Source organism: Streptopelia decaocto, assembly GCF_964273445.1.
Source record: "Streptopelia decaocto genome assembly, chromosome: 13".
In the NCBI taxonomy this organism is placed as follows: domain Eukaryota; kingdom Metazoa; phylum Chordata; class Aves; order Columbiformes; family Columbidae; genus Streptopelia; species Streptopelia decaocto.
The window spans coordinates 16,221,916-16,243,769 of record NC_138668.1 but is presented as its reverse complement, the minus strand read 5'-3'; the positions used below and the strand labels follow the sequence as shown (position 1 = coordinate 16,243,769).

Below are 21,854 nucleotides of genomic sequence, written 5' to 3'. Positions count from 1 at the left end.
TGCACCCAAGTTGACTTTATCTCGAAACGCGTAAGCACAAATCCCAAGAGCGGAATCAAGAACTCCCACAATTCACATCTTACGGCTGCGAGAAACTTGGGTCAGGCTCAGCAAGCAAAAATACCAAGTCCCATCAACAACGCCGAGAGTGCCTGAACAGACCAGACTGACCCTCAGTATTCATGTGCAGCGTGTCTCCAACAAGAAAAGTCAAAGACCTATTAATTGTACCGGACATTTTAACTCAGACAAGCAAGTTTTGTAAGGGAATGCTACTCCAAGAACAGCTTGTGAATCCAAATAACGTGAAAACCTGCTCGAGAATTTCTGCAAGACTTTTTGCAATGACTGTTGTTATACAGCTCTAAGAAATGCAACCGGCTGACGTTTGCTATTACTAGGCCATGCTTCTCAGAGAGCAGGTTCATATAATGAGGAATTCACTGCTTCAGGATATTGGTTAAGTACTCTACAATTACTCCTCCTTTAACATTTTGTAGAGTGTCTTGCAACCGTTCTTGCTCTATTGCAAAGCCTAAGTCATCTGGTAGAATGCCTACGATACATTTCAGACAACAGTCCCAACCAAACAACAGGGAATTACTCCCAAAGCCTATGGCACAATTTTGCAGAGCTGACTGAAGTCATGGATTCTCCCCCTCCCTCTTTCATGTAAACTAATGAAATGGAGCTTTTTACCTGTTCTTTTTCTTGTTTCTGCTGTTCTCTTCTTTTTCGTTCTTCTTCATTTACTTTGCTAATAACAATGTATCTCTCCTTCTAAAATCAAAAATGTATAATTTGAGCAATGACTCTGAGAAGTTAATATTTAAGACCACCACAAGTTTCTGTAAATGTACATTGTAAAGAAAGTTAAGTTATATCTCAACAGCAGTTACCCGGCAACACGACTGGTTTCTATTGTAAGCGCCACTTCATCACCCACTCCCAAACCCCTCCTTTAGAAAGCTCTATTAGATCCAACCAAACCTAACTTTTACTAATCCACTTTTTACTTCTGAGGAAAGGTTATCAGTGCGTCCTTCTAAATAATGGATTGCAAATATATTTTGAAGCAGAGATCTGTGCTGGGAAGTGAGGATACAGCAGGTAATGCCGCTATTTTCCTCAAAGATAAAGATCTACTTTTCACCAAGAGACTGACTTTCCACTGAGACTCAATGTCAGATCCACTACACTTTAAAATACTCTTTAGTATCCTTTAAAAAAGAATATTAAGCCACACAAATATATGCTTACACTTCATATGTTGGTCAGATTTAATGTTTAGAAACTAGTACATTGTATTCCATTTAAATTTTTTGCATTTTTCATAACAAAGCTCAAGTTAGATCTAAAAGTTAGGAGAGTTGGTAAAATTGAGAAATACAATTCCCTTTAAACAGAACAAATGTTACGGGCAGCAACATGCCTGATTACCTTATCTGACTCCAGAGTTTCAACATGGATACCTTTTGGATATCTGCATCAAAACAAATGAAAAGTAAATACAAGTAGTTATTAATTTGACATTTAGCATATGGAAGCCACAACTGTGGGTAATTTCACGTCTCAATATTACTAGAAGTCTTAAGTGCAAAAGAACTATTAAAAGCTCTTTTTTAATTTAAAATGATGGAAAATTTGAAGCAGTAGCCTAGTTAAATTGGCCTCCTTATGCTACCTAATGACAACTGGCACTAAAATGCATTTTCTTATGCAATTTCCCATCCCATTGCTATGAAACACGTAACTTCACATTTTAGTAATATTAAGCAAATGTCATATAGATATTTCATCCACAATCTATAATCTCTGTGTGCAAAAAATCCAAAACACAAGTGAGAAAGCTCTCATTTACTTGCAGCCACAAGACAGTTTCTTTGGTGTCTACGTGCCTTTTAAGCCTCTTATTTTATGATTTATAAACAAACCTAAACTTCCTGCTAACAGTAAGTTCTAACAGGAAATATTAATACAAATGTTGTTACCTCCACTACAGGTTTACATCAATCCACCACAATCACATTTAATTACCAAGGTACCACCATACCCAGAGCCACAGAGCATCCCACTGATAGCAAGGTCAGAGAATATTGTCCTTCACTGCTTAACAAGTGGATATTAATCTGATCCTCCTATTAAAATAAACTAACCACAATTATCTAACCACCACAGAGCCAGCATGTTTCCTTTGCCTAGCTACTACTAAAACTAGTACTAGAGAACACATACTATAATAAGAGAACTATTGTGCCCCTCTCCACCTTGGCTTCTCACACAGTTTGGAACCCAGATCTCACTTCCAAGTTGTTTCACGTCACAGACCTTGGATACACCAAAAAACAACACTTAAATAAATAAAACGACCTGCAAAGAGTTCAGGACACAAGGGCAATCAATAACCACACTGTTTTCTCCATGTTAACTTCACAACTTTGCTTTCCCTCTAGTCTGCACACCCATGTACACAGCTACACACACATCAACCAACACAGCTGAATGGTAAAATAATACAATTCACAAACACACTCTTCTGTCCACTGGGAGAAGATACAAGTGTCAGACAAACATAACACTGTGTCTTAGTGGAAGCTACAGATATTCTATTAATATAGAACACCTTTCCATTTTTGAGCTTAGTTCTCAAGCTCACTTCTTGAAATTCAATTTTAAAGGGAGAAGCTTTATTTTATTCACTTCCAGCGTAAGCAACAAATTGCCAGATGTTGTTGTAACACTGAATTCACTAAGCGTACAAAAAAAAATTTCCATTGTATTTTCCACATTTCCCTAGTGCAGTCAGAACAATGAAACTCTCATCTGTACAGCCTTACAGCCTCTCCTAAGGCCTTAAGGGATATGTTTAGGCAAAGATAAGGGATATAATAAGCCAAGAAAGGAGATGAGAATCACTGGTAGAATTAGGATTTTTAAGCCAGAAATGCTTATCCCTGGCATCTAACAGAAAACTCTACACATAGCAGTACCTACCGTAGAACTAGTAGCTTTTCAAGTACAGCCCACAATCTGCATCAGCACGTGCACTTTCTGTTCACTGAAACCCCGTCAGGCTGCTTTTGTTACATAATTCTAGGCTGTGCTGTGCTATTCACAGTATTTACATAGGAATGGTTACGTAAATGTGAAGCTTTAAATTGTCAAATGAATCATCACAAACCAGCCTAACACAATTTATCTTCAGATCATTATAAAAGTATTATCTTAAAGGAAAAATATAGTCTAAATCAACCAACTCTGAGGTTAAGTAGATCAGATCTTACTGAGATTTCTTATCAGAATTACTAACAATACACAGTAAGGCAGCATTACCAGTAACTTACTTCCAGCTCAGCGTCTGATAAATTAATTTCCTCTGAAATCTAAAATCAAAAGAGAGTTGTGTTACTAATACTCCTCTTGGGTAAGTGTTTCAAAGTAATAACATTCAGTTAAAGCCAGGTCCACAGTCATTTGTAGAACGATTTTAAAAGCACAAGTCACTGCCACCAGCACCTACCAGCTTTGAGGGGTTTTACTGGATTCTGATGTTCAGTTGCCAAGCTGTAAAGGCATTTACACTATTCTGTGCAGTTACCCACATACCTTCTCATAAGCAAATATTCTGTAGCCATGATTACTGAATACAGACAAAGTGATGTTACCCTACCCTCAGCTTCACAATGTTCCAGTATTTCTAAATTATTTTAATTTTTGAAATACCACACTCTCCAAACATCTGGGGTCCAAAGTTAAATAGACTTTGGGAAGGAAATACACTAGAAACAGTTTCAATACACAGCTTCAACTACGAATAACCGATAGCTCAACAGGCTTGAGAAATCTGTTTATAAAATGCATAGCCAGGGCTTATGGAACAATAGGAAAAGGAAGCTCACATGTGCAAGACACTTCTAGGCTACACTTAAATATGTTGTCACCACATGCAGATGTTATGGCTCATTGTCATGGAGGCCCCCTGAGGTTAGTTTAAGGGACAACAGGGTCCAAAACAACTTGTATTACACTGGTGAGAAACAGGGTTTAGCACTCCAAAAGTGACTTGAATACAGGTTCAGAAATCGGTTGAGGAAAATTATTAAGGAGCAGCAACTAATACAACAGCCAGTCCACAGAGCCGGCCCTGAGTCCGGGCAGAGTCCACACTTGCCTGAACACGGTGTGGGGTTATTTTAAAGGGACACACGTACTCGTATTGAGTACGGAAAGTGTACACTCGCGATTCTGTGAGGGGAAATTTATAATACACTCGCAATCCTGCGAGGAGAAATACATGTGCAAATGTGCGCGGAATATTACACGTGCTTACGTGGAAGCACGGGAGGAAAATACACTCGCAATTATGTGAGGAAATAATTTATACACGTGCTCATATTGAGCACGGAAAGTACGTGTGCAAATGTGCACGGAAAGTATAAATACACGTGCAAATGTGCACGGAAAGCAGATACACTCGCAATCCCGCGAGGGTTAATGTTACTCCCCCCGTGGCGCAAGGCAAGCGGAGTCTCCGTCCCGGGGGCCGTGGCTCCTGGCGGCAGCGGCTCAGCTCGTGCTCCAAGAGACCCGCGCAAGGGGCGGAGTCTCCACGGGAATCCCGTTTTTATAGCCTGATCAGATCTGACTGTGGGCATTCCAGAAGCTTCTCTGCACCCCCACCCTGGCTGTGGGTGCCCCTGGAGCCTCCAAACATCCCCCACACTGGCCGTGGTCGCCCAGCGGCTCCCTGGCACCTCAGTGCTCCCTTCTCCTCTCTCTTAACAACCCTGGCCAGGGGCTCTGGGGCCAAACAAAAGCAGCTGTCAGCCTCAAGCAGCAGAGAGAGAGGGAGATGTATCTGCTCCTTCCATAGCGAAGGAGGGAGGTTTGCATTCTGCCACACTCATAAAGCAGAGCATGACATCCATATAAATTACCACATTTTCTCATCCTTCGGAGACCAGTCAAATGTAGTTTTTTCTACACTTAACCCCAGTAAAGATCATCATCTTCTTCGTCACTCCCCTAATTCTATGTGACTGAAATAAATAATTTTTTAGATGTAATTTCAGAAACTGACCCTGTACATGGTTCCAGTTCCAAACTTTCATTTTCTTCATTCTTTAATAAGTCTTCAATCTGTTCCCTGGAAGAAATACATTATTTGCTTCTATATCTACTATTTTGTTTTTACAATGTTTAGAGCTCTCCCCAAAAGACAAGAAAACACCCCATAACAAACAAAAGTTAATTATTGCACAACTAGTGAACTAATAAAAATAGCTTAGCTACTAAAAATAGCTTTGGCACACGAACATGTATCTGTTGTTTACATTTTAGTTTCAACATCTTCCAAGGATATTAAACAATTTTACTTACACCACTTTCTCAATGAATTTCTTCTGATCTTCAGGAATTGTTACAGGACACTTTGTGGCATTAGGAGAAATGTATGACAGAGATCCTGCGCCATTCGCCTGAGAACGTTTCTCATCGAGCTGTTCCCTTAGCTGTCTTTCCTCCTCCTGATTTAAATACGGGATTCCTAATTAAAAAAAAATTAAAAAATAAAATCTCACCATAATTAGAGACAAATTAGGGATATATGATTTAGCAAGGACTTATTACTAACCCAGCACTTGCCAGTGTTACACCCCTGAAGTCTCAAAATAAAGGAGTAACTACCAGCACAATTGTAAATTAGATAAGAGCAATTCTAAGTGCTACATTATGTATTAAGAAAATATCATGAATGGCTGCCTTCTTCTTCTTTCATTTTCTACAAAGAAAGATGTAATCATACATTTTGCAGACATTGAAAGAAAGAAAACCAAAACAACTCACCAGTGCGAAAAACTTTATTAAAATCAAATCCTTGGTTTGCTAAAAAATCTATACTTGAACTCTGCAACAAATGAAAATAGCTTTACAATTGGCACAAGTATCTGGAGCACTAAAATATCAATTCAGTTATTTTTATACTTTTTAAGAAATTATACTAAGTCCAAAATCAAGCACAACCAAGTTTGTGACGCTAAAGAAGCCACAGCAAGTTTAGGCTATGCTACTTTTACAATTTATTTTCAACTTGCATAAAGTAAAAGAACAATAAATACACTAAAGGGATAAAGATGAAAGAACGAGCTATGTGGAAAGAGGAAAGTACAGAAAGCAAAATGTGGTTCAGGAGAACAAATCCGAGACCAAAAAATGCTGGCAATAGTCTGAGAAGTGGTGAAAGGGAGATAAGCAGAGGATCAAAGAGAAAAGAGCAAGGGAGCAAGAAGTCAGACAAGAAGGGAACCAGAAAAAAACACAGAATCATCTTGACAGATTTGGAACATTATCTCCGATTCCAGAAACCACACAATGTAACGTGTAACAAGAGCTGAAAACAGAAGTCAAAGATATTCCCTTAAAGTTCATTTTTAGGGATTGCTGTTAACTTTCTTCTATAAGAAAACAAACAAACCCACAAACAAAAAACCCAAACAACAACAAAACTTATGTTTATTTGCCTTTTAAGCTGTTAAAAGAACCAACCACTTCTCCCTCTACAATGATGTAGAGTTTTCCTGGTAATATTTTTTAGAAGGCTGCTGCAGGTATACTTGAACCAAACAGAATCCAACTTGTTTTTCTACTCACCTGACAGACAAACTTGACATCTGGTGAACTTCTGTTAAAGGGTTTTGGGAAAATATAGAAATTAAATGACTTCATGATATACCTGTGAAAAAGATGCGTTTCATGTCAGCTCAGCTTATCAATATTACTTCATAAATTCCTCAATTAAGAAAACAAGGAATAAGAGAATAACATACTTTTCTTCTGTGTGATCATATTTAAAAGTGCAAAGGCCAAACTGAAAGAGCAAAAAATCCATGGAATGCTGGAAAGAAAAGGAAAATTTTGCATGAGAATAAAAATCACACAAACGCAAAGACAACTGGGGTGCCCCCACAATAAATATGATTTCTTTCCATTTCAAAATTAAGCACATCTGAATCTTCTTAACCAACGATGTTCTGTTGGTAATTTTGAAGTAAATACACCAGAGTTTTTCAGCTAGTTTTCATCCCCATCTTACTATTGCCCAAGGATGATTTGTAGTATGCACTTCCATTCCCTAAAAGACAAGAACCAAGGGAAGTCCCTCTCTCTGCACCTGTTGCTCACACAAGAGATGCAGCACCCAGAGCAGCCATCAGTCTCCTCAACGTCATTTACATTCCTCACTGTGCGACACTGCCTGCATCCAGTTTTCAAATACACACAATAATACATCAGATATTCTTCTGATCCATGTGACTAACGGTGGATAATGAGACAGAAGTACTAGCACAGTCACTAGGCACTTTATCATATTTCACAATTGTTGGATCAATACTGGAAAGGTTTTCAACAGCGCTGCAAGTATATGAGAAAATAAACAAGCGTTGTGGTCTTGTTGAAAGACTCATTCCTCCTGAGGGTCAAATATCCATTTTAAATGCAAAGAACACATTGGATTGTTCAATTCTATCATAGGGAAAAAAAACAACGGGTGGCAACAGGACATCTAAAATTAGTCTTTTTCTCTTTGAGTATAAAGATTAACACCAACAATATTCAAGTTAATTTATTAGCTGGTAAATATTAAGTTTTACGAAGGTGCCAACAAAGAATTTGGAACTGGATTCTGACACACCAGATGTCACAACGAGCAACAGAGACTGTGCCTGCAGGGCTGGAATTGTCAGCTACCCTGAAGCTGTCAAACGCCCTATCCAGCCAGGTGAACAGAATACGGCATCATCTGGCTCCTGGGATGCTCTTCAGAGACTGGTCTGTACTTCTTACTGTCACCTTTAGTGTTGGGGTTTTGGTTTGGGGTTTTTTTGGTAGTTTTTGTTTGTTTTTTGTTAGGGTTTGGTTTTTGGTTTTTTTTTTTTTTTAGCATTCTCCTCAGTTTTTGCCATTTCTTGTCCCAGTTTCTCAGTAGGAGCACTACCCAGTAATGCCCTCCTCCTGCAACGTCTCTTAACAGAATATTAGTAAACAGTGTCTATTGACTCCTTGGATGCTTCAAGAGACAGCGTGTGCTGCGATGCTCAGCATTTCTCTTTTCCGATTCATTTCTCTTACAGAAAAAGAAAGTCAAAACCAAACACCAAACCCACAGGCCACATCACAGCTTTGACCTTTTGACTCTCGCACACCACATGTTGTCTCCTGTGCTCATCTGACTATTTTTCAAGACTCTTTAAACATCCTCCAGCACCTTGTTCTTTCAGGTATTTTATTTGCTGCAGAGAAGCAGAGGTGGTGTTGGTGCTGGCATTTCGGTTTTCTTAGGGACGGTACACGCTGGCAGGGGAGGTAGTTTGGAAGGATGCTAGTCCTAGGGTACTTTCTTTGCCACTGAATTTCTCCTACCCTCTGAATTGATAAATTTTAACACTCTCAACATCCTTTATGTATTAACTCTTGCACGAAGAATGATACCGGTCTATTCTGACCATGGCTTCTACAAGTTTAATGCAACACTCCCCAGTGCTTGTTAGTAGAGGCAATGAACAAGCAAACTCCATCTGCTCTACGTAACTCAATTTTACAAACCTCTGTCATATTTCCTTACATTGTCTCCATTCTGAACCAAAAAGTTTTAAGCTTTTCCCAGCATTTTCATTTTAGTCAAGGTAAACACTTTACCTTTTTAAGCTTCTGATACCTCTCTTCTGGAGTGTCAAAGCCATTGGTTAATGCACTAACAGAAGGCCCGTCGCTGATCCCTGAAAAAGTAGAACATATCTGCCTTTGAGTAAGCTTTTCAAAATTAGCCACAGCAAAAAAATGCAACAACTGGTAATTTAAGAGAAACATTTTCACTTAAGGAACATGTTAACATTATTTCACGCGAGAAAGATTTTCTACTGCATAGAAGCATGCACCTTAGCATAAAAGCCACTCAATTTAATGGTAGCATTCCAGCAGTAGAACTCTGCTGCTCCGGCTCCTAGTCAACACCACGGTAACATGGAAAGGCCTATCAGTAATGTAATGTCAATGGGACTTTGCAACAAAATTCAGGATCAAAGTCAAACTAAAACTGTGAAGAGTGCTATCCACAGATTTACTGAAGGGCTCGGTCACCTTAAGCAATACATAACACCCGTATTTCCACAAGCCCATATAATAGAACCTAACCCTGATCACGTTTATGTTTCATGGTTGACCAAAGTCTGTATCCCAAAGCTAAAGCACTTATTAAGGCATTTCTCTGATGCATAAACCCTGTGGATCTCACACGTTAAAGTTCTCACTGCTGTCTTTGCCTGTCCAAACACCTGCAGAGTCTCCCTTATTTATTCCAATCTCTTGCTTTCATTACATGTTTAAAGTTATGGGTTTTTTTCCCTAAGCTTCAACTGAAAATCAATTACCATGTTAAAAGATGACAGTGGGGAGGGAGTGGAGGCAGCCTGAGTATGACATGTATCTTTCCTTGACCAAAAGCCTCCTATCACACATATAATAACTGGTTTAATAATTTTGTGGTAGCCTTAATTTTTTCAAGCCAACACTGAGATCCACTACCTGAGCAAACTGGGGCACCCGGGACCCCACAGACACCACCAACAGCCCCTGAACACAAAACAGGTGCGACTGTACCTGAAAACTCCCCGTCAATTGCCAGGAAGTCCGACTCTTCAATGGCTTCGTACACTTTGGTTAGGTTATCCTTAAAATCTGCGGGGAAAGGGGTGAAGCACACCTGAGGCTGCTGAGGGCTGCGGCCCGCGGCCCCTCCGGCGGGCACGGGCGGCCCCGGCTCCGGGGAACGCGGGGCGCTGGAGGGGCGGTGAGTCCCGCCCGCCGCGCTCCGGCCCCGGGCCGGGCAGCGGCCTGTCCCGCCGCGTCCCCCCCAGCGCCGCCCCTCAGGGGACCCCTCGGCGCCTGACAGAGCGGCCGAGGCCGGAGCGCGCAGCCAGCCTAGGCAAGGGAAGCTGGGGCAGCGGGGCATCCCCTGCGCCGCCGGCTCGGAGCGAGCGAGCGTGCGTCCGTCCGTCCGTCCGTCCCTCCCTCTCTCCCGCCGCGGGGCGCGCAGGGCGGCCGGTCACTCACTGCTCCTGGTCACCTCCATCCCGCCCGCCCGGCCGCACCGAGCGCTTCCGGAAACCGCCCCGCCGCACGTGAGCGCCTACGTGAGCGCCCCGGGGCGGCGGGCGGGGCGGCTCGGCCGCCATCTTGCCCTGGGCGGTGCCTGACGGCGGGACAGGCCGCGGGGAGCCGGGAGAGCCCGCAGGATGCCGGGCCCGGCGGCTGAGGAGCCGCTCCCGGAGGGGAGGCCTGTCCGCTGACGTGCGAACAGCAGCCGTCCCGCCGCATCGCACCGTTAGGCCTGACAAGCGCCTCTCAGCCGCCCGCCGTGCCGGGGAGCGGGGCGGGGGGGGCGGCTCTGGCAGCCGCTACGGAGCGGGAAAGGAGCCCTAGAGCAGCTGGCTTTCCGTGCGGCGCTCTGAGATGTCACAGGTGTTGGGAAACACGGTCTTTGCCTTTCAGACGGGAAAGGCAGAGCTGGCATCAGCGAGGGAGAAGGGCTGGGACCCGGCTGAGGAGACCCCGGGGTGGCGGAGCAGTGGCGGTTGTGAGGCGTCCGGAGGAGCCGGCGCGGTTGAGGTGTCAGGGAAGGAGCCTTTGTCTTCCTGTTAAAACGATAAAACCAGTATTTTCGTGCAGCATTGTGGAATAACCACAGACAAAGCTCAAGGCCCAGCAGGGGATCCCTGCAGCATGGAAGGGAACAGCAGCCCCGGAGAGCGAGTCTGGCTCAGGGGCGGGAGCTGAGGGGAGGACAGTGCAGAGCGCGGCGCTGCGGGCTCACAGCAGCAGAGTGAGAACAAACGGAAGATCCTACAGGAATTAGGAGGTAATTTCTGCATAGAGTAGAAGATACACAATTATGCAGCACTGAGCAGAGAGAGCTTTTAAAGAGTCTACAAGATTAAGTTTTGCCTTTTCAGTATAAACAATTTATTCTGCATGCACTCCCCGCAGATAATCTGTATGACTAACTGCTGTTCAGTTAGAGGTTAGCTAAAATAGAAAAAGAGATTTTTCTGGTTTGCAGGAAATTGGCTGAAGCCTAGAATTTTAATCTCACTCCTCTGTTTAAAGAAATGCTGCTTCGGTTCTGGGTTGAAGTGCTCATGGCACTTCAGAAGTGCTTGATGGCTGGTTTAGAAGCCTGATTTTTTTCCCCAAGTAGCTGACAAATCCAGGAATTCTTTGCTTTATTCACCTGTAACATAAAGCTAAACTGCAAGTAGATATAGAAGATGCTGTAATAAAGTGCAGGTACTTAATAAGAATTGAAGTGTCATGTATTCCAGATGAGACATTTTCTACTTCAACACATGGGTATTATTACATATTTAGGAGGAAAATTAGAAACACTTAAAGAGAATCTTTTTGGGGGTTTGTTTTAGTTATTAAAAAAGAAGCTATTTTTAACTCAAAAGGAGAAAAAGTATAAAGAGCAGCAGCACTAAACCAGTGCAATTATAGTTAACATTGACACTGGTGGTAGTAGCTCCAAATATACTTATGTGGTGCAATAATCTGTACTACAAGTTAATACAATTTCACCTTGGATACAGTATTGGATGCTCTTGTTTTTTTTCTGGTGCCGTCATCTTGGAAATGTGCCCTTCATATAGGATACAAAGTAAATTTCTACTGTAACAGCAGAGTACCCTGCTGAATTAGGACAATTATCCACCTCAGCCGATTTCTATCTAGTTGATACATCTTTTCTCTTTGAAAGTCTAATGTTCAGTTAATCCCCTCATTTACTTTTTTGGGGTTTGTTGGTTGGTTGAGGCTTTTTTTAACTATTAGATGACTTCTGTTTGCATTTGCCACTGTTGTTACTAGTGAGACAAACAGCATAACTAGAGCTTGAGTAGATGGGAGTACTTTGCATTCCTTTTGTTTTCTGAGAAGACCTGGTTTGGATGCAAATCTAATTTTTGATGGTGGCTCATTCTGTGGCTTTGTTCCTCTTTCAGAATGATATACTGTCTTCCGGTATTTAGTATATTGCAATAAAAAGGAAATACTATTATGTATTGAGAAGAATTTAAAATTCTCATATTTATTCAAATTATAATCCCCATTATTTGTTAGTTTTCCACTTGTAGCTGTATATGTCAATAAACATTTTGGAGGACATACATCTTGTTTACTTTCAGAAAATAACATATTTGCCTAACTAAGTAAGTACCTGCTTGGTTCTTTTCCATGTATATATTAAAGCAGCAGTACTTATGAATATATAGTTGATAATCAGAGTTTTCAAATCTCTTATTTTTTAAATGACACCAGAAAAGGTTGGCTGCTCCCCAAGATGAACAGCTACTTACAAGACTACATTGCAATTTTATACATGAAACTTCTATAGAATACAGCAAAAAGGCTACATTTCCACAACATTGAATAAGTCTCTTAACGGAAATAAGGTGGAAAAATTAAACAGTTAATTATCTGGTTTTGGTAACTCAAATGTTGTTTGAACGGGACTTGTAGTTTGTGTCAAACTGGAACTACAACAAAACCTTTAAGAAAATGTCGCCATGTTGCACAGAGAAAAAATACATCTCAACAGTACTTTTAAATATCGTTCCATTTTCTTTGGAATCTAGTCAAAAAGAAATACAGTAAGGGAACACAGACTGGTATAAATAATTGTGAATGTGTGTATATATAGATATACTCTGATGTGGTAAAAATAGTCTGTGTGTGCAGTGACCTGGTGCAGCCTGTGTTAGCACTGCAGCCAAACCGGCGTTGAAAGATCCGAGTTACACCTGAAATTAAACCTCTAGATCTGGGCTTGTAAATCAAACCTGGCCCGCAGGTTCTGTGCAGGAGCGTTACCGGGGGGTGCGGATGGACATTCAGCAAACGCAGCTCAGCGCTCACCGTTACGGGAGCGCGTTGAGAAAAATGAGTGTAGCAGTGTTTGCGGCGATTTTAAAAGCTTTGAAATACAACGGTTAAAGATTAAAAACATATTTTTTACAAGTCGGTTTACAGCCGGAACCGATGCGCTCGCTGCTGCGCTCGGCAGGGGCGCCCGCGGTCACCCCGCCCGGGCCCTGCGCTCCGCAGCCGCGGGCTGAGCGGCCCGGCTCGGCGGAGCGGCGGCGCGGGGGCCGGCCGGGCGGGGCTGCGGCTGCGCCCGCTGGCAGCGGTGCCCGGGGCGGGCTGCGCTGCGCTGCGGTACCGCCGCCCCCGCCATGGGCCGGGCCTTCCCGCGGGGAGGAAACGGCCGTGACTGCGGGGCCGGCCCGCGGGCAGCGCCGGGGGGAGGAAGCGGAATGAAGGAGGAAGCGGGAGGCAGGAGCGGAGCTGGTAGGATTTCTACTTGTGAGCTTCTCTTGTTTGGTGCGGAGTGAGTGGGTTTGCAGCCGCAGAAATCCCATTGCCTCTCTCTTTCAGGAAAACCAGAAGAATGTTGGTAGCTGCAAAACCTTGTTTTTATTTCTTCTCTTGTAAGTGATGTTTCAGGTTTGTCTTTTAGAAAGCCAGCAACCTTTGTTTTGCTGGGAAGAGAGGTATTTGTAAGCACTCTGAGGATCCTAGTTGCACTATCGGTTTGTATTTCTGTACTGCTTGTATTTTTTTATTTTTTAATTCTGTATTTCATGCTTACATCTTTGTGCTTGTTCTGGATGGAAACATGGTAATTTAGTAGTAAGCAGGAGTCCCATGGTGGAGAATGTAAGCATATTTTGGTTAGGTAGTGTCTGAGGAGAAAATGGTATCGTTTTTTGTAGCTTCTAACCTGTGACCGGTAGTAAGTGATCTGGACCAGTGTTCTTAAAAAACGAGGTATAGCCATCTGAGAGAATATAGTAAGAACATCAAGCAAATAGGTTTGTACTTCTCGTGAGCTTTGAGCAATCGTAAACTTTTCTAATTTGTGCATTTTTTGAACTACTAGCAAATAGTAACTGCCGGTAAAATTAATATAGAGTTCAGTCTTTCACTGAGGTGGCAAGCAGATCAATCCAGATCAATCCCTTATAGTTCTGAAGCATATGACTTTGTGGATTGATTTTCTTTCTTTTTTTTTTAAACATTGCCCAGCAATGTCTAGCATTGACCTCTGTTAAAAATGTTTTATTCTATATGCTTGGAAAGAATAGCGATGAAGTAAATTAGATCATTCCGTTATTCTGGTGTTTTATTTTTGTATTCTCTGAGGGTATTTTCTAATTATATTTCTTTTGATTGATGTCTTTTACTAAAGCCTTGATTAAGGATACTGTCGAAAGTCATCTGAATCCCAGTTACTGCAGGTTTTTGTTTCACTTTCATGTGTTACGTAACACAACAATAGAAAATACAGGGGGACTGAGCCAATCTGGTTTTGATTGTACCTGGCATTGAGTATGTTGTTGTAAAAGTAGATCTTGTTACACTTTGGGGAGAGTTAAGTTAGTTTAAAAGTTTAAAACCATCACAGTGACAAAAGAATTACTATGATAAATTATGCTGCTGCAATTCTAAACTTCCTTAGTAACTTTTTCTTAATGGGGTTTATCTTGTTGCTTTGCAGAAGTCATGCCTTACCGGATTTGAAGATCTCAGACAGCCTTCTGTTTGTGTGAGGCATAGAGGAAAATGGAAGAAGATGAGACTTTACAAGGTGAAACGGAGAGGGCAGAAGTTGAAACACATGATACTCCTGAGATCGGTCGGCGGATATCGGTCAGCGAGTTCCTTTGCCACTGCTGTTACGACATCCTGGTCGATCCCACCACCCTGAACTGCGGGCACAGCTTCTGCAGACATTGCCTCGCCTTGTGGTGGGTGTCGTCCAAGAAGAATGAATGCCCCGAATGCAGAGAAAAATGGAAAGGTTTCCCCAAAGTCAACATCCTCCTCAGGTGAGGGTAATATGCCATTTTTTTACTTTCTAAAGCCACTAAAATTAGTTGTCTGGTTTCTTGAGTTTGTTGCAGATTTTCATAGTTTATTGGTAACCTGAACTTTCACAAGGATGTTTAAATCCTCAAGTTTTTGATGTTCTGAACTGTTCAAGCACGTTTTTCTGTATGGAACTAAGGGGTGGGTTGGTTGGCTTTGTTTTGTTTGTTTGTTTGGTTCTTTCCCAGTTCTGAATTTTTGGGGGGAAATGGAGAGGAGGGATCATTTCTTAGTATTGAGATACTTCCATCTTTTACTACAGTTGGTTGTTTCCTGGTAATTCTAAGTTAGACTTATCTTTGATAATTATGTAATTATTTCTGCAATAGAAATTATTTATAGGAAGAAATGTGATCTTGACAGATATCAGAAATATCAGTTTGCTGTCTTGAATTACCCACAAGTTCTTGTGTTAATAATACTTTATCTTAGATAAATAATATTTTAACAAATACGTGATAGGATTGATGATAGGCTTTTATGTTGTCTTTTACTTAGCATTTTTGAATAATCAACGCTTGCCAGGAGCACACACAAAAATAGCTTTATCTAAGAAATAAGTATTCTTTTTTAATGTGTTATTTTAACTTACTTTATGTTTAGAAACTAAGAAAAATATTGCTTGGAAGTAATTTATTTAAGTTTAACTTTACTAAGTATTAAGTAATGTTTTTGTGCTTTTAAGGATGACAGGCTTTAGTAGAGGCTGGAAAACAAAAATCTAGAAATTAATCCCTTTTCTGAAGGTTAAGCCTCAATAGTTATAGTACAATGATATATATTTTTCCCATTAGGGATGTTACTGAAAAGCTATTTTCTGATGCCATTGAACAAAGAAAAGAAGACATTCAACAGAATGGTGAGGCAGCACGCAGCTTAGCAACTTTCCAAAAGTATGGGAATGACCAGATTCCTACAGTACAGAATACAAGAAGAATTAATCCTCGAGGAGGAGGGTTTTTCTCAGGTGTTCTGACAGCTTTAACTTGTGTGGCAGTAAGTTTCATCTGGGTGGTTTTCCTTATTAACTTCATTAAGCATGCAGTGAAATATACTTAAATTACATACACATAAAAAAGATTGTCAGCACAGAAGAGATTTCAGCTGAAAAGAATTAATAAGGTAGCGTTCAGAGCTGTCTGGCAGGAACTGGGAGGAGTGGCTGACACTGGAAGCTGTGCTGCCATCCAGAGACCTGGACAGGCTGAAGAGTTGGGCGGGGAAAAACTTAATGAAATAGAACAAGAGCAAGTGTAGAGTCTTGAATCTGGGCAGGAACAACCCCAGGTTCCAGTATAAGTTGGGGAGTGACCTATTAGAGAGCAGCGTAGGGGAAAGGGACCTGGGGGTCCTGGGGACAGCAGGGTGACCATGAGCCAGCACTGGGCCCTTGTGGCCAGGAAGCCAATGGTACCTGGGGTGGGTTAGAAGGGGGTGGTCAGTAGGTCAGAGAGGTTCTCCTGCCCCTCTACTCTGCCCTGGGGAGACCACACCTGGAATATTGTGTCCAGTTGTGGCCCCTCAGTTCCAGCAGGACAGGGAACTGCTGGAGAGAGTCCAGCGCAGCCACCAAGATGCTGGAGGGAGTGGAGCATCTCCCGTGTGAGGAAAGGCTGAGGGAGCTGGGGCTCTGGAGCTGGACAAGAGGAGACTGAGGGGTGACCTCATTAATGTTTACAGATATGTAAAGGGTGAGTGTCAGGAGGATGGAGCCAGGCTCTTCTCGGTGACAGCCAGTGATAGGACAAGGGGCAATGGGTACAAACTGGAACACAGCAGGTTCCACTTTAATTTGAGAAGGAACTTCTTCTCAGTAAGGGTAACAGAACACTGGCCCAGGCTGCCCAGGGGGGTTGTGGAGTCTCCTTCTGTGCAGACATTGCAACCCGCCTGGACACCTTCCTGTGTAACCTCATCTGGGTGTTCCTGCTCCATGGGGGATTGCACTGGATGAGCTTTCCAGGTCCCTTCCAACCCCTGACATTCTGTCATTCTGTGATTCTGTAACTTCGATTGCAATATACAGCAAATGGATGTTAGACAAATTGGGTAAAACTTCAAGATATTTTCTTATAACCTGAATATTCTAGGGTTCATAAAATGGAAGACTCTACATCTCAAGCTCATTTATGAGTGTTTATTTGTATCATTAATATATTTGCTTTGCAGTTAAAATATTTTTTTTTTAATCTACCTTTAGGTAGTTCTGCTTGGATATCACTGGAGCAGCAGAGAATTTGAAGAAGATCATCTTGTCCACAAGCCTGTTGCTAAATGGACTGCTGAGGAAGTGATACTTTGGCTGGAGCAGCTGGGCCCATGGGCTTCACATTATAAAGAAAGATTTTTGCTGGAGAAAGTGAATGGAAGGTGAGAGGCCTAATTGTCAAGAAGAGCTGTCCTTTGGTTGGACTACAGGATGGCTCTCATTAGGGACGGCATATTGTGAAGTGACTGTACTTCCTTCCCTAGATTATGAGAATATTCTGTTGATGTATCAGAATAAAATTCAGGGGAAGTTTTAACACTCGTAGTTGAAAACTTTAATAGTAGATACTAAGCAAGCCAACGGAAAACTTTCTAAGAAATGTTTACAATGCTGACAGTGCAGACTGCAATGATACTGAAAGTGAAGTTCTACTAATAAATTATCCACCTCTCCCACCTCTTGTTTCTTATGAAAAAATGCATGTGCTGTATATATTGTTGCATTCCACCCAAGAGCTCTAGGTTTGATTTCAGGAGGCCAGGCTAGATCTATGAAGTACTCAAGAACTGTGTTCTCTAATAGCCAACGAGCTGATAAATTTGCATGCTGAAAGCAGGCAAGAGAAAACTTGAAGGATATTTAAAACGCAGGCCCTGAGATGCAGTTGATTCAGAACACTTGATATGGTGTGTAATGCCAAAGGTGATACCTTCTCTCAGTAGCTTATTGTTTCGGTAGGTAATTGCTGATTTGTTAGTCGTATCTTTTTGGTGGAGAGGCGCTGTTTACCTTCTGAATTCTGCTTTTGTAGACTCCTGCTGACACTGACAGAGGAGGATTTCACAAAAGAGCCTTACAGTATAGAGAACAGCAACCACAGAAAAGCTATTGTGGCAGAACTGGAATGTGTGAAAGCTTTAGGGGTTAAACCACCACAGAACCTTTGGGAATATAAGGTAAACTTTAGATAAAGTCTGTCATGTACGTTAAGTATTTTTAAAATAATATACTTAAAAGAAAATTCTCTTAAAGTCAGGAGGAGTGTTAAGGTAGTAGAATTACCCTTGTAAAAACTGCTCGGTTTAATGAACTGTTGCATTTGAAAAAGGATCCTTTGAAAAATGTTTGTCAGAAAAAACTAAGAACTGGCATGTCCCTTTTGTTTTATTTTTTCATTGTTTGAAACTTAATAATTCGATAACTTTCAGGCAGTAAATCCAGGAAAATCACTCTTTCTTCTGTATGCACTGAAGAGTTCTCCACGACTCAGCATGTTATACCTGTATTTGTTTGATTATGCGGAGGCTTTCCTACCTTTCATCCACACAATCTGCCCTACGCAAGAAGACAAGGATGAAGATATTGTCACAAAACTACTAGTAAGTGTTCAAAACATTCCAAATACCACTTGCTTTAGTTCTGAGTGTTTTAAGACTAGCAGCATAGAAATACATGATGTAGTTATTCACCGTTTAATCTCTTTACAACATGACCTAAAAAAAAAAAATCCTACAAAGTAAGCAGTTCCTTGAATTTATTGTATGTAATCACCAGAGGTGTGACCATTACCTTTAATAAGATTGATTTAAGGCTTTTGAGACTTCAGATATGTGAAACTGATTTTTGTTGGAGTTCACATGACTATAGGAAGGCTGCTCACTCAAAATACTTGGATTTTAACAAATGGCATTGTAAGGTCTAGCTGTCTGTGATGGTTCATTCTAATCCAATGGAAATTATTGGCTTATAGTATCTTTGCCAGGAAGGTAAATTACTGACTTCAATGTATTAAAAAACATTTTTTCAACAAAAGAGTAGTAGAAGTAAGCCACTATTCTGTCTGTTTAATACGAAATTGATTAACAGTCTTTTTACCCTAATTTACAGGACCTTAAGGATCCTACTTGGAAACAGTGGAGAGAATTCCTTGTAAAGTATTTCTTTTTGCCATACCAGTTGATGGCTGAATTTGCTTGGGATTGGCTGGACGTGCACTACTGGACATCAAGATTTGTAATTGTCAATGCCATGTTGCTCTCTGTTCTGGAATTATTCTCCCTTTGGAGGCTCTGGTTGAGAAGAGAACTGAAGTAAGTCTTACCGAGCTGGGTGAGAGGGTAGGAAGTACCTCGCCTTAGAAAGTAGCAGTCTTACAATTTCACAGTTGCTCACTGAAATGACGATGTTTAAGCTCTGAGGTTAGGAAGAACATGTGAATCTGAATCTGCACATACACTAGTGCTCGCTCTTGAATGTCTTTATTTCTGTGAATACTTGATTTTTTTTATAGTTGGTTTTACTGATCAGATGTAGCCAGTATAGTAACGGTAATAAGCATGTGCTTAACCACGGGATAAATGCTAACTCCCCTTGAGAATTGTCTTTTATGCTAACTGGTGTTAGCTGTCAGCTGAGAACTAAATACAGAAGAATTTTGTCATTACATACTGTGAATATAGTTATTAAAGGATGAGTCCTCAGGATCATAAATAGGTTTGATTACACTGATATTGTTTCTAATGAGTGATCAGAATTTCAGAAATTTCTGTGTTCAGTCACCGCTTTCACCTTAATTCATGCATATTAATATAACCTAATCATTGCTGTGATCTTTTATTGCTAGTTTTTAGAACTTGCATGGCTGAAATTCCCATGTTGGTGTGCGCTGGGGTTCACTTTCTGTGCCGGCAGCCAGGGGGCAGAACGTGCTCAGGAGAGAGCTCAGCTGGGACACATCTGGGATCCCACCGCTTTAACTCGCTGTGCTTTGTGGTCTGACTTACTAGATTTTGCATAAGGAAGCATTATTACTGTATTTTAAGAAAGTTTTTCTGGAATGTAAAATGATGTTTTACAGGTACCTAAGTCCTAAATATTTTGAGGCTGCAGCACATATTAGCTGTTCTTAGAATGGGTAGAAATACAACAGGAAGTTTGTCTAAGCCTCTCCATTTCCTTTTTCACAGGACTATTCCTCACAGAATGTGGAGGCATTTCTGGAAGGTCTCAACCCAGGGTCTTTTTGTTGCCATTTTTTGGCCTTTTATTCCTCAGTTTGTCTGCAATTGTTTGTTTTACTGGGCCTTGTACTTTAACCCGATCATAAACATTGATCTTGTGGTTAAAGAAGTGAGGCGTCTGGACACGCAAGTGCAGTGACTGGCAGTGGAACTTTTGAGCTATTTAGCTCCTAAAAATGGACATTTGAAATAAACTATGCTTTTCTTCTTCATATATGTGGTAGTGAAGGGGGTGGATTATCTGAACTTAAACATACAAAAAAGCCTTAAGGTAAGTTCCTCTTACCCCAGCTGATTCCAACTCTGAGGATGGGCTTTATGATCCTAAAGGAATTGTTTATTGAAAACAAAAAATGACATTGCTGATTTAGCCACGTGAAACTTACACAGTCATGTCACCCTGTTGTTGATCAAGTCAAATTTCTCTATTCCATCTTGAGCATTCTGGTTATTGTCAAGCCTGCCTTACAACCAGTGTCTTCTGAACAGCTACAGTGATTTGATTTGATTTTTTTTTACTTAGCATTTCATAGCAGCAACGTGTTCCTCAGAATGTAAGTTTGCCAAAGGAAAGTTCTTCCTGGATAGGCTTGATACTGAAAGTACCTCTGTGTTTTCAGTCTGCTTGACATGTAAAGCTGTGACGGTCAAATACACAGCCTCACAGTAGAGTTTGTTCTGAAATTCCCCCTGTTGAAGGCAAAAACTGCTTGAGGTTTTGTCTTTGGGAAAATGTGGTGATTGCCATTCAAATTTTTATATTCAGATCAGTTAGACTTCATAACAGCTTCTTTGACGCTCTCCTCTTGAAGTCTGTTGCTAATTCTTTAATTCAGGGTAATCCGTTAAAACGATTATTTTTGAAAAGTGACCTGACACTGTAATTATGTCTCACTGCAATGGAATGTGTGTCTCCAGATCTCCGAGCGAATATTGACTGGCAGGTTATTTTGTATAAGCAGCATTGCCATTTGTCAACCTAAGGTTTTTGACTGAAGCGAAAATTAGATTTTCCAAGAGCTTTGTCCCTTGCATTCTGCATTGGGACTTTTTGTGTTTTGTTGGGTTTGATTTGGTTTGGTTTTTTTTCCTCATTTGTATCATTAATATGAGCTTTAGATTTGCCTGTGAATATTTTTAAAGATTAAAGATCTCTTTTGAAATCTTCATCCTTCCTAAAAAAGTGTTGTGTTTTTTTTTCCACTGTATTGAAGTACCTGTTGTTAGCTTTGACTTGTGTAAATTTGTTCTGTAGCCCCACAGCTTCAAGTGAGGTTGGTGAAAGTAAACATAAGTGTATTGTTCAGCAATTTGTGTTACTGATTTCTCTTCCTAAAAGGTTTCAAGAAACTATGAAGTGGCTGTAGCGAAAACCATCGTTACATCCTTCTGAGCTACAAACACTTGTGAACTTTGCCAGCTCCTGCTGTCCAGGGTGAAACGCTTGTGGGAACGGCAGCTGGTGCCAGAACTGCTCCATTTGTCATGCGTCTGTCTCGGCGATGGTCACATTCGCCCCTTTCAACCCGGCTCTGAAGTTCTAAGGGTAGAACTCCCCATGTCTCCAGAAAACTCAAAGCGTACATAGAGAAAGGAGCTGGAGCTGTAGCAAATGCACAGCTTCGTGGAAAATTGCATTTAAAAAA

The 21,854-nt window shown here is 41.3% G+C and overlaps 2 protein-coding genes across 9 annotated transcripts in view; one reads left to right on the top strand and one right to left on the bottom strand.

Annotated features, from left to right (window-relative positions):
• PARN (poly(A)-specific ribonuclease) overlaps positions 1-10,183 on the bottom strand; it is a 61,432-nt gene extending 51,249 nt beyond the window's left edge. For both annotated transcript variants that reach the window (XM_082064767.1, XM_082064768.1), the window contains exons 1-11: positions 10,108-10,183; positions 9,655-9,732; positions 8,695-8,774; positions 6,825-6,892; positions 6,649-6,730; positions 5,845-5,905; positions 5,380-5,545; positions 5,081-5,146; positions 3,345-3,383; positions 1,441-1,483; positions 700-780 (exon numbers count right to left, since the gene is read on the bottom strand). In XM_082064767.1, the coding sequence (XP_081920893.1) occupies positions 700-780; positions 1,441-1,483; positions 3,345-3,383; positions 5,081-5,146; positions 5,380-5,545; positions 5,845-5,905; positions 6,649-6,730; positions 6,825-6,892; positions 8,695-8,774; positions 9,655-9,732; positions 10,108-10,126 (783 nt within the window). In that variant the 5' untranslated portion in view covers positions 10,127-10,183. The remainder of the gene's footprint in view (positions 1-699; positions 781-1,440; positions 1,484-3,344; positions 3,384-5,080; positions 5,147-5,379; positions 5,546-5,844; positions 5,906-6,648; positions 6,731-6,824; positions 6,893-8,694; positions 8,775-9,654; positions 9,733-10,107) is intronic.
• A 60-nt stretch (positions 10,184-10,243) lies between these two features.
• On the top strand, positions 10,244-21,735 carry BFAR (bifunctional apoptosis regulator). Of its 7 annotated transcripts, none has more exons than XM_082064772.1 (9): positions 10,245-10,515; positions 10,723-10,912; positions 14,609-14,939; positions 15,774-15,975; positions 17,180-17,349; positions 18,000-18,144; positions 18,397-18,567; positions 19,076-19,278; positions 20,155-21,735. In XM_082064772.1, the coding sequence occupies exons 3-9, from the start codon at positions 14,674-14,676 to the stop codon at positions 20,345-20,347; spliced, it is 1,350 nt and encodes a 449-aa protein (XP_081920898.1). In that variant the 5' UTR covers positions 10,245-10,515; positions 10,723-10,912; positions 14,609-14,673; the 3' UTR covers positions 20,348-21,735. The 7 variants fall into 7 exon arrangements, with proteins under 7 accessions (XP_081920903.1, XP_081920898.1, XP_081920899.1 ...); XM_082064773.1 differs by adding an exon at positions 13,568-13,640 and having other exon boundaries at positions 10,245-10,912; XM_082064777.1 differs by having other exon boundaries at positions 10,244-10,912; positions 18,442-18,567.
• The last annotated feature ends 119 nt before the right edge of the window (positions 21,736-21,854 follow it).